The following is a 13265-nucleotide window of genomic DNA, read 5'->3' on the forward strand; positions in this document are numbered from 1 at the left end:
TAAATCTTAAACATTCAGTTAATTAAAAAAGTTAGAAAAAAATCACTTATTTATCTGTACTGCTTTGTTTTGTGGATATGCCAACGCGTTTCAAGTCATAGATACACAGTTTCTAGACTCTCATCAGGGCTCTCTGATTGTCTTAAGGGATGAAAGTATTCGTCCTCTGGTATGCCACCATTAGCTCTCTATTTATATTCTTGGCTGGTTGTTTTCATAGGTGAATGATTCTCTAATACGGTCCCGTCATCAACCTGTAGTGGTTTACTTCATTACTTCAACATCACTGTGTTAAGTTTTATTCAATGCTATTCCTGCGCTCTCTCTCCCCATAATGTCCTTAAGAATTACAGATATTACATCTGGAAGAAGGTGTCCAAATGGAGTCCACACCTCCTTCACAGTTAATTGTTCTTTACTCTGTGACATGGAAGGTAGAATGCGGTTCCCTGGTTGAAGATTTTGCTAGTTGGAGATCTTGCGGCAAGCCCCATAGGCATTGGCAGTTAGTCATAAACATGATTGTGTGCTTCATAGCCTAAAGCGTATTGTATGAGGGTGTTAACCCCATAATGATATGCAGATTGTGGGATGAACTAAACGTCCATGAGGATTTCATTGCTGACCTCTACTGTAAAAAGGGTAGGTAATACTTCTCGGTGCATACCAGAAAATCATCTTTTCTTTATTTAACTTGCCTATGTTCGCATTAGATACAGTCTGGCATGGATGGATAACCTCTGTTGCGTTCACTCAGAGATGCAACATATTTTTTTTAAACCAGATGTCCGTTGGTCCTAATTTTGGTGCTCATTTTCTTTTCAGCACAAAAATATGTTCTCATTTCAGGCGGTAGCTGTCATTATTTGTGCCAGTGGTCAAGTACAAATAAAAAAAACGTGTTTATGGTGCACTTTACAATATAAATCAAATTTTGCACATTTATGCCCAGCAGTTAATTTTATATTTTGTGTGCTTTTGCTGTACGGTGCTGAACTATTTTTCTCACTAAAGGCCGTGCATAGGGCATTAGCAGAGGGTTATATATACATTTCATTTCAGCGGAATTTATCTCGGACAAACTTGAACCATGCATGGTAATTGAATTAAACAAATAAAATGATTAATTTGGAACTGGCCAGGCTATAGACTGCATGCAGGAATATTCGAAATACCCGTGCTGGTTTGTACCACTCTACTGTGTCAAACCCTTGGAATTTTTACTCTGTATCGAGATAAAAATATGTTTCTCTTAATATTGTACATCTGCGTTTAGGGGGGAGGTAAAATACACTGGTGCAGTTTATCTTCTCTGCAGCTAGCCTCATATTCCTTTCTTTATCTTCTAACCTCACGAGAGCCACAGTTATTATTTTGTTGTTGTTCTTGGCTGTCTCAATGGCAAATAGAAGTTAAGGTTGCATGACCGATAAATGGTGTCTTTTGTTTATGTGCATTAGGACGTGAAGGCAATAGTCACCCACTCAATACACAGCGCAATTCACTCGATTGGAGGAATCCAAGTTCTCTTTCCTTTGTTTGCCCAACTGGACAATCGACAGCTGAACGACAGCCAAGTGGAAACCACCGTTTGGTAAGACCTCTAAATCATTTCTCACTGCCTAGCAGGTTGTTTTTGCCAATGATGTCTTACTTTATTTGTTTTTTAAAGAAATATTTTGTTATGATGTGTTCCATCATTTGCTTTATTAACAAAAGATTGACTAGCACCTGATGGCAAAAGGAGGATCAGCAAGGACCTATATTACCCTAAGTTGATTGTAAATTAAATGCAAACTTGTAAAGTTTGTAAGTGAACTAATAAGCTCATAATACTGTAAATATGAAAAGAGTCCTCACTGTGCTTTTCTCTAAATGTATGTGTATTCTCCTGTTTCACAATCTCGAGTGAAACCTTATTTATCTGTCATGAAAAAGTGAAATGCGATATTAGATTTTGGTTACATTAGTTAATTTTGCAATATTTAAAAAACGTTGGTGGCTGATATTCCTTTGTAGACATCACTTCTCTGGCTCTTCAATACATACATCTTCATGTACCTATGGATGCTTCCCGAGGACATTATTTTTTACCAGCTCCCTTAGCCAGCTCAGACGGACCTTTATGTAATACCTAAATCTATTCCTACACTAACAAGATGTTGCAGGTCACGTGAATCGGACACTTACAATTTATGGGGGTAAAATAGGTTATTTTTATTGACGAAGCAATTTAGGATAGCTACCTCAGATTAGAACATCTGGCCCTCACATTAAGACTTTTGTAACTCACTCAAAGTACAAAAGAAGGTATAACTGTAATCAGTCTCCACAATAATTATACGAAAATCGGACCTGGGAAGCTACGTCTTCATAATCTTCCTATGAGTAGGCGTGAGGCTAAGCCTCTTTAATTGTACTGGGAGTGAGAAATAGAGAAAGAACAAAAGAAAACTGTAAAAAAAAAAAATTGTAGACCCACCCCTACGCCTAAACATATAGAAGTGGAAAATCTGACATATCAATAGAATTTCCACAACCGTTATGATCTTTTACCATCCTAAAATTCCTCTTGTCCTGATTCTGTGTACTGGATGTGGAACCTGGAATACTGATTACACATTCATTTGAACTCTTTGTGGATGCCCAATTTGGGATGTGAATCAGCCCCAGAGAGAGTAGCTTTCATATCTCCATAGTTGATGTGCATGCTGACTAGCCAAGAAGAGAAGAGAGTGCAAACTGGTCACGGGTAGAGGAAACATAGCTGACCTTTAATGTTGTTTTGAGCTCCTTCAAAGGGGCCCTAGGGTATCAGGACTTTTCTCACTCTAACTAGCTGATATATCTTTAGTGACTCGTTAGAATGCATAGTCAGACCTCCAGTTTACAGATGCACCTACTAAAACTGATTAACCAGTTCAAATTACGCAAGGGCAGAGAATTATGGGAACATTTTCACAACCTGCATTTCAAGTTCAACAAATTCAACAGAACCTTTAAATTCAGCCAATCCGTATAGTTAATATTGTTTACACTGATTATCTCTTTGATGTTATGACTCTATGGTCCCCATAGTTATTAATTAATGATGGATGAGGTAGCTAGATAGGGACCTTTCTACAGGTATTCTAATTCTACTAAGGAAGCTTTAAGTAAAGGTTAAATGTTACATCTGTGGCTACTAGTGGGATGCTTTATAACGCCGTATTAGTCTAGTAGTGAACAGGCCATGAACCACACAGATTTGAATCCGATTTTTAGAAAGGTTAGTTCATTGCAAATTGCATTCATCTAGGTCTGCTATATCATGGTCACCAAGTGCTCACGCATTAAGCACAATACTCAGTTGAACTTGGTGGCTGGCACTGCTCTTTGATACAGGGGGTTGGCTCCACTATTGACTTCATTGCCTAGACTTGTATTCTGGGAGTCTATCAAGGTTGCTAGATTGGGTTTTTTCCTTAGATCTCCACAATACTCTGGTTATTCTGCCTTTGTCCATTATTTCAGATTGATTATTTTGCCTAGATACATACTAGATACATACTGTAAGAATCTGGGTTACTGATTGAGGGAGGTGAAACCCTTCTCAAGTAGGAACCACAATCCTGGTCAGGGTGAAGGCGCAAGCAACCCCCAAATTAACCTATGCTTGGTACAGGGCAGTCGACTTAACGTAGAGGCATTGTGTAACGTAAGTATGCTGCACTTCAAACAGTATCAAACAATCATCTGCGATTGCGGCTATCGTCTTTTGGTATATATGCATATATATATATATATATATATATATATATATATATATTCACTGAAAAAACCATAGGTTATAGACCATATATAGTTAGGAATTAGCATTTAAAAAACCTTATTTTACTCACACAAAACCATTGAAATTCCATATATAGTTAGTTGCACTAACTATATATCGCGCACCCGCAATCCACTGCTGATGATGTCACATATTACATCATTCATGACATGGTCAGTGACATCACTGATGACATCACTGATGACATCTCAAATGACATCACTGATGACATCACTGATGACATCATCCAGTGACTGTGTGTTTCTGTAAAGTTTAAATATGTTTTACATATTGAAGAATGAGTAGATGTATAAGTGTCTGGATGAAGCATTTAGTAGGTGGGTGACTGACTGTATGAGTGAGTGATTAAATGTGTCTCACTGAGTGCATGGGTTAGTGACTAAACTGTCTTAATTTGTGCATTATTATGTCTGTTGTTCTGTAAACTGCTGCATGTGTTGATCAGTAGCTATATGAGTAACTATATGGGTTATTAATTGATTGTCCAAGTATTTGTATGGGAGACTGAGTGTATGTGTGGCTGGCTGGGAGATGTGTGACTCTGTGCAGATCAATGTGTACTTGTATCAATGATTGTATAAGAGAGTAAGTATGTGTTAGTATATGTTTGAAAATGTAAGGTACTCTATGTTTAACTGTATAGATTAGAAAATGGAAGTGTGATTGATTCTTTACAGGACTGACTAGGTGTGTGAGTAACTCCATGGATGAGTGGCAGAGTGTGAGTGTCTGTATAGGTGTATGAGTGCATATGATAGTGTTGTAAAGATGAGTGATTGTATGTATGAATGATTGTATGGGTGAATGAGTGAATGTGTGTGTAGACGTAGGAATCAGTGAGTGCGTATGTAGTAACTAGTATTGGTGTGTCAATGGTTTCAAAAATTATACTCTGTATTTAACACTGGGTGAAACAGAGGTTATATTAAAATGTGAGGAGATGCATTGTATTGTCACATGAATGATATCATCAGTGATGTGGTCATTGATGTCAAATGAGATGTCATCAGTGATGTCATCAGTGATGTCATTTGAGATGTCATCAGTGATGATGTCACTGACCATGTCATGAATGATGTAATATGTGACATCATCAGCAGTGGATTGCGGGTGCGCGATATATAGTTAGTGCAACTAACTATATATGGAATTTCAATGGTTTTGTGTGAGTAAAATAAGGTTTTTTAAATGCTAATTCCTAACTATATATGGTCTATAACCTATGGTTTTTTCAGTGAATTTTCAAGGTTTTGTAAATGCTAATTCCTAACTATATATGGTCTATAACCTATGGTTTTTTCAGTGAATTTCAATGGTTTTTTAATAGCAAATATCATAAGCTGTCGAATGTCAAGTACGTGGTAAGTGAAAACATTTTCGTGTTTATGCACACTGATCTGCTTTGAATGGTGCCCCTCCCCCTCATTTCTATTAGGAGTACTCTCTCTTTGCAGATAGTGAAAGGTAGTTAACGCAGGCCTTTGCCCCCGTTGTAATACGTCGTGCCTGCTTCTCTCTCCATTTGATTGATTGTTATCCAAGCATTTACTGTTTTAGAATTGGTTCTCTTTGGTTCATTCTCTATTTACAAACAAACACAGAGTCGCAATACTCTGTTTAGTCTTTGCAGATAACGAAAAATCGTGTAAAAAAAAAAGAAAAGGAATCGAGCAAAATCAGTAGGCCACTAATGGGATCTCTTTTTGACCTCGCTAAAATAGAAACATTAGGAACAACCCCTCATGACAAATACAAAACTAGTGAGATGAACTGAACTCCACACAATGATGGCTGCAAAACAGCTCGGCTCCGCCACCCACCCCGCCCAAAATAACGATAAAGAGCGGCTGCCATGATTGGTTGCGGAATGGCCACGACGGAGCTACGAAATGGTGGTGCTCTCATGCTAACCCCAGCTTCAGTCTGAAACATCCAGAAACACTGTAGACTACCAATTCGATCAGTTCCGGTAGCGCCCCAATGTAACCCGGTAGAGAAGAACTAGCCCTCCCCTCTTTGACTGATGGTTCTTGTTGCCTGTCCCTTCTGTTGTCATTTAACAGAACTATTTAGCCTGCTGAAAGGGGTTGTGTTCCGACCGCTGGTTGGTGGAGACATTTTGACTATATTCTGGACCTGCGTTGTCGCGTAATGAGTCATATGACGCGCCGCGTTAGCGCATCCGGAAGTCATCCGGGGCGCGACGCGCAGCGCGTAACGTAAGCATAACAAGTCATGTGACTTGTTAATAAAACTTTTCATTGGTTCATTTTACTTTTCTTATTCTAATGATGAAAGGCTTGGTCATTTGACCTAAAAATTACGCTTTTTATTACTTCCGAACATTATTTTTTCTTAAATATATGTTATAATGTTCCAGGCTAATGTACTTTCCCGGAAAATTTACAACTGTCCTGCAAGTAAAATATATTATTTTTTCGAGAAAAAGAGCGTTTCTTCGTCCCATGACGGAGCCGTTGAGCAAAAGAGGGTCGACCTGCTGTCTTAGTCGCCGATACGCCTGAATATGAGATTCTTATCGATCACTGTATGTTGCAGGAGTAGAAAACACAACAGCCCTTGACCATTTATCTTTACTGCGTTCCTGCGTATTATACCTTTTACCCTTCATGTAATTGGTCTGCTTTATTTCACTTGCCTTTTAATGATTCTAAAACAGTGACTATTATTAAAAACTTTACCAATGTATATACTACTACCATGTTTTCTTTTAAAAACCTTTATTGTGAAAATTTCATTATACAAATACGAGCCTATAACCACGTGGGCCGGCCACGGAGCAAACTGTAATCGTATATGATGAGTAGACATTTACACTGTAGAGGAACGTAACGGGCGGGCCATTAGGTTGCAAGAACTAAGGTGTCTAACAGTTGCGGAATCGGTGGACGTACATTTTATAATTAAAATACGACAGGGCCAGTTACAATAAAATTATCTAGATATACATTTGCGGGCAAGTACCATGGGTGACGTTAATTCGAACTTTCAATAGTACAGTAATCAATAACACATCAGAACTTAATATCAATAGGGATGTCGAAATATTCAATCAATTCTCGTCCCCGCCCGCCATATGCTTCAAAACTGCATACGTATCTCGTGATTTCAAGGTTCTGCAACCAGTACACAACAAGGAGTTACGAGTCCCATTTATTCCGGCGCCATTTTGGGCGAGGACGGGCAGGTCCAGGATATAGTCAAAATGTCTCTACCAACCATCGACTATGATGATGTTCATATGCTGTATTTATTAGAGTAACACTCATCTGTCCACATGAAATTAATTTGCCACAATCTAAACATGTCATTTTAATCTTTCCAAAGTTCTAAATATTTGGGACCATTTCCCTTGCCTCTGATGCTGTCAGTGCCACTTCTTTGATGAATGTACTGGCAGGTCGGGGGTTCTCCTCCAAATCTCTCTTTTATGCAGCACTATAATTAATTGGTGCCACCTCTCCATATGACGATGCATGGTATAGTTACCACAACTATATTTTTTTTCGGTTCCTCTGGAGAGTACATCGTGGCAGATGAAGCGTGTAACGTACTGGGAATTTACCTTTTTTTGCATGTACAGGAAAGGAAAAAAAAAAATCGAGCGTCCGAGTTCTAAAGTGTCCCAGGGCCATTTTAGTAGACCAGGCCCAAATCCAAAGAACAGGCCGCCATTTTGAGAGTCCTGTTGCAGCCGCCTGTCGCTGTAGCATCAAGAGCGGCCGAAACTCAGCTGAATGGCAACTGAAACGGTAAAGGGGCGCCCCACTACAGCAGACGAGCCTCCACCTAGGAAGGCCCGTTCACGCCGCCTCCCCCCCCCCCCCCCCCTTCGGGCACCCCACGCCGTTATTCGGAGCAGTATTGTAGGATGGCCACACCAGTGCGGCAACTTGCTAGACATCACCTCGGTGGTAACCGAATCTCAGCGCCTTGTGGTGTCTTCTCTTCAGAAAATATTCTTGCGCTACCTTTGCCCCATTCGCACATCGGTCCGCTACTGACGCCATCTCACAGGCTAATGGGGTGCCCCACGCCGAGTTTCAGCATTGTAGGATGACCACACCAGTACAGCAACTTGCTAGACATCACCTCGGTGCCATCCGGATCTTGGCGTGTTGTGCTGCCTTCGGCCTATTCGCACATCGGTCCGCTACTGACGCGAACTCACAGGCCAACAGGGCGCCCCACGCCGACTTTCAGCATTGTAGGATGGCCACACCAGTGCTGCAACTTGCTGGACACCACCTCGGTGCCATCCGGATCTTGGCGCGTTGTGTTGCCTTCGGCCTATTCGCACATCGGTCCGCTACTGACGCCGCCTCACGTGCCAACGTATTTTCTCCGCATTTTATACCCTATGCCGCATAACAGGTCATGTGACTTGTTTATAAAACTTTTCATTGGTTCATTTTACTTTTGGTTTCCTAATGATGGAAGGCTTGATCATATGACCTAAAAACAACACTTTTCATTGGATGAAAACTTTTTTTTTTCCCCAAACGATGAAAGCCCCACCTTGTTTCTGGATGTTTCAGACTGAAGCTGGCGTCACCATGAAAGCACCACCATCTCGTGGCTCCGTCGTAGTCATTCCGCGAGCAATCATGGCAGCCGCTCCCCACCAGAAGCCTGCAGGAGTCGGGGGCCCCCAAAACTTTTGATGAATCCTCAAGGCGGAGGGGACGCTTTCGAGAATGGGGTCCAAGACCTAGCAGACAAGCGTCCGATTTCCAAGGTGTCCCAGGGCCATTTCAGTGGACCAGGCCCAAAAAGGAAACAGCCTGCCGCCATTTTGAGAGTCCTGTGACAGCCGCCTATCGCTGCACCGCAAGAGTGGGCGCAACTCAGCTGAATTGCGGCTTTTGACACAGTGGACCAAAAGCGGACAGAATGGCAACTGAAACGGTAAAGGGGCGCCCCACTACAACAGACGAGACTCCACCTGGAGAGGCCCGTTCACGCCGCCTCCCCCGGGGCGCCCCACGCCGTTATTCGGAGCAGCATTGTAGGATACCAAAACCAGTGCGGCAACTTACTGGACATCACCTTGGTGCCATCGTTCTGCTGCCTTGGAACTATTCGCACAACAGTTTGCTACTGATGACCCACCCCCCGCGACGCCCCACGCCGGATGCCGAAATCAGTGAAATCTGGACGTTGTGCTGCGTTGGGACTATTCGCACAGCCGACCGCTACTTCGTTGTTTTTCCCTAAAAATGTTTATATGTTATTACTGTTTTTGTTTTCTTGTATATATTTATAAGTTATTAAAGTTTTATAATCTTACTACTTTGTTGGAGTGCTATATATTTTTAATGTGACACATAATTGTAAAAACTTTGATGTACAAAGAGTCATCCCTGGAATCTTCCGCTTCAGGCTCGGTCCCCTCCCCAATCACAATACAGGATGGTTTTCAGATAATAGGAACGCGTCTGCTGTGACGGATCTCATTGAGTGTGGGCCTTGATCTACTATAACTCCTTTGAAGAGGGGTGATTCTTTACAGCTGGGGCCATAAACTACATCTGCAGGGCTAGCTGATACCCTAGGACCGGCCTGGACAATCGGACACAGAGGAAAAGGAGTGTCAGAGGGTGCGGTAGTGAATAGGGCGAAAGGGAGGTGTCCGGCGGGCACAGGGTGTGATTCTCAGGGAAGAGCAGCGCAGATGGGGGGAGGTTTATTACCCATGCATAAGACAGAGAGCGGGGGTGACCACTGCCTGGGGGAGATGCTTGCGAGGGTGGGGAGCCATGCTAAGGATCGACAGCGTGCAGAGAGTGGGTCTGGTCAAGGCATCTAAAATGACTGCCGTGCACGACAAAAGTGTGGCATTTGAAAAAAGGCAAGATGGCGCAGACAATGTTTTTCAACACTTCCTGATTTCCTTCGAATCGAACGTTAACAGACGTTCGGGCATATTACCAAAGTTAAGCGATATTTATCCCTAACGATGCTTAGCAACGAATTTTTTACCGCTAAGCATCTTCAGAAATTATCGCAGATAAACCTTGCTATTATCAAGGTTTATCGCAAATACGATAAAAAACGACCGCAATGCATTAATATCGCTGAAAACTCAGCGATATTCATGCATTACCGAGCTAATGCTCTTAGCCATGTTATCCACCTCCCATTGGATAACATGGCTAAGAACTGCTCAGGGCAGGTGGTAGCTTTTGGAGATATTCGCGCTTATCGCGAATATTTCCAAAAGTTGGTAATAGGAGATAGCGATGTTAGCGACTGTTTCCAGTCGCTAACATCTTGGCATGCCCACTTTGCATGTCATTAGTGATAAATATCACTCACATGCAAAGTGGGGCCCAAGATGGTCGCTATCTCCTACTAGCCGTCGCTAACTGGTGTTAGCAACAGCTAGGTAATACAGAGATAATTTTATCTCCGCGAAGCGGAGCGCTGTTACAGATATATATCTTGTTTTTGAACGTTAATTTCTCAAAATCCACTGAAGCACATATATTGAGACCTAGCAAAGGCACATCGAGCTACCAGTCCCTACAATTTTGCCAAGTTTCGTGCAAATCCATTCAGCCGTTCGATTATTATTATTTTTTTTGCCCCGCGGGGCCCTTTTAAAACCTCCACATCAAACCTAAGAGGTCAAGGAGGATCTACTATGCCCCCTTATGGTCATTTGCCCCTTCGCTTTGGCCTCCTCTCTCGATCCTACCGAGAGACAAGATGGCGGCCGCTACGGACTGTTTGCAATGTTTACAGACGCCGGAGAACCAATCAGCTTCGCAAACCTCTGTTACGCGAAGCGGAGCGCTGTTACAGATATATATCTTTTTTTGAACGTTAATTTCTCAAAATCCACTGGAGCACATATATTGAGACCTAGCAAAGGCACATCGGGCTACCAGTCCCTAATATTTTACCAAGTTTCGTGCAAATCCATTCAGCCGTTCGATTATTATTATTATTTTTTTTTTTGCCCCGCGGGGCCCTTTTAAAACCTCCACATCAAACCTAGGGGGTCAGCGAGGATCTACTATGCCCCCTTATGGTCATTTGCCCCTTCGCTTTGGCCTCCTCTTGTCTCTCGATCCTACCGAGAGACAAGATGGCGGCCGCTACGGACTGTTTGGAATGTTCACAGACGCCGGAGAACCAATCAGCTTCGCTTCACAAAGCTCCGTACCGCGAAAAGTCCGCGAACCGGAGCGCTGCCCGGTCCGCTGTTACAGATATATATCTTTTTTTGAACGTTAATTTCTCAAAATCCACTGAAGCACATATATTGAGACCTAGCAAAGGCACATCGGGCTACCAGTCCCTACAATTTTGCCAAGTTTCGTGCAAATCCATTCAGCCGTTCGGGCTAAAAGTGAGGCCAACCGCCCTATGGAAAACTCAATGTTAAAAACACGTTTTGGGACCCCCCTTTTTTCTCGGCCCCCCCTTGACGAACCCCCCCCAAATTTTCAAGGGCTGCTCAGAAACAAAATGTGCCATTTTCCTGAAAATTTCAGCCAATTCCGTCCACAAACGCCAAAGTTATTAGACATAGAATTTTCAAAAATCCCATAGAGAAAAAATCCTAACTATATATACCTACTGGCGACCGCCAGTAGGTAATATATATATATATATATATATATATATATATATATATATATATATATATATATATAATGATTATGGTTTATTTGCATTTATGTAAACCGCTCTTTTGAACCTATATACTTTTCTCTTGGGAGTTTTGCGTATTTTGCACACTAAACTACAAAATGGTAATTATCAGATGTAATGTATTGAACAGTAAAATGCTGTAGTCTGTTTTCTATATTTTTGAGACAGAATAGCTTGTTTCTTAAGCTGGTATGCCCATTTTTCACTATTTAATACGTCAGAGTATGGAGACTCATCATGTGATCAAGCTCCCTGCGAGGAGCGAAACGCGTCATGGCAGGCACTGGTCCTGTGAATTTCATGGTTTGAATTCTTTGAATAAATAGTCACTGCTTCATCCACCTAAGTGTTGTTGGAGTCCGTAATTTGTCTCTGGAGTCCGGAGGTCCATGCCTGAGGTTCCGCTGAAAGAAGAGGGCGGACAGGGCTGTTATATATATATATATATATATATCTGCACATAATAACATTTATTTTTTAAATGTGTTTTAGTCTTAACAACTGCATCCAGTTAAAGTACAATTTAGTCAATATGATTTACGCATTTCGCTGGTGATGTTTATGTCTGTATAACAATGTATTGCATTTTTAAAACCTATAATCTGTTCACATAAGTAGTGTATAAAGTAATTTACAGTATCATCTATTTTTTCTAATCCGATTTATATTGTTCATTGTTGTAATATTGCTGCTCCATTCACCCCAGTGTGAAGGATGTATATTACTTTCATAGAACATATTTTATGGACCAACGTTGAACTGCGGCAATGGATGCTTTCGCAGAGACAATAACCGAAAGACACTCATAGCGCTCTATCGAGAAAATCATTGTCATCTCCAGATCCCATCCAAAAGGCACCTTTAGGTGTGCCACCTCCTGAGTGAGGCACAGTGAGTCATCCTGTGCAGCTATTTCTGTAAAATTGAACAGGTTTTTGGATGAAGGCATTTTCCAGTTTGTTTGCTGCAAGGACCCAATGCTATTGAGAGATTGCTCACTTTACATTGCTTAAATCCTAACTTTGTACCTTGCCAGTGGATGTTAAAGAAGGGGCAGCACAAATATCCAAGAGTTCTAAAACAAATTTAAACACCACTTGCAACCCGGGGGTACTTTAATAATATTACTCAAGAGATTGAACTGGATACTAATTGATGTATTAAAAACAATTGATCCAGTTTCAAAGTTGGGCAAATAAGAGTTGAGCAAAAGCAGCCTATTCTTTTTGTAAATATCCTCCTTGTAGGCAAGCTTCTTCACTCATAAGGGTCATTGTCTTGCCTCAAACTGGCAGATATCGATTCTGTAGTGAGTAATATGACTTTTGAACATAATTATGCAGCGAAATGCCTTTAATATATATTTTATTTTAAGATTTAGTCCTAGTGGTCCTTACAATATGCTTAGCTAGATCTTGACCCGGTTTTATTTTAAGAACACTTGTGATGTTGGAGTTAGGCAAAGGTATTAGTGAGATTTTATTCATTCGTCCTTTATTTACTACTAGAATGTAAATTAAAATTAGACTTTGATATCTACATCCTTTCTCTTAGTTTTTCCAGCATGTCTGTGCAACCTCTGGAGTATGACTCATCCAATACAATGAATTTATTTTGTGTATGTATTAGATGACAATGAGGCCCTTCTCAGATTTGGGGAGGCGCGGAGCTGGTCAATCAGTCATTCCCAGGCTGTAAAGAAGATATCAGTGATTGGTTCAGCACATTTGAGGCCTCTGGCCTAAAATTA

The 13265-nt window shown here is 41.3% G+C and overlaps 1 protein-coding gene across 7 annotated transcripts in view; it reads left to right on the plus strand.

Moving 5' to 3' along the window:
• NBEA (neurobeachin) overlaps positions 1 to 13265 on the plus strand; it is a 1787704-nt gene that overhangs the window by 463081 nt on the left and 1311358 nt on the right. For all 7 annotated transcript variants that reach the window (XM_078657170.1, XM_078657173.1, XM_078657172.1 and 4 more), the window contains exon 10: positions 1461 to 1594. In XM_078657170.1, the coding sequence (XP_078513296.1) occupies positions 1461 to 1594 (134 nt within the window). The remainder of the gene's footprint in view (positions 1 to 1460; positions 1595 to 13265) is intronic.

This window comes from Lissotriton helveticus, chromosome 8 (genome assembly GCF_964261635.1).
Source record: "Lissotriton helveticus chromosome 8, aLisHel1.1, whole genome shotgun sequence".
NCBI classification, from domain to species: Eukaryota; Metazoa; Chordata; class Amphibia; order Caudata; family Salamandridae; genus Lissotriton; species Lissotriton helveticus.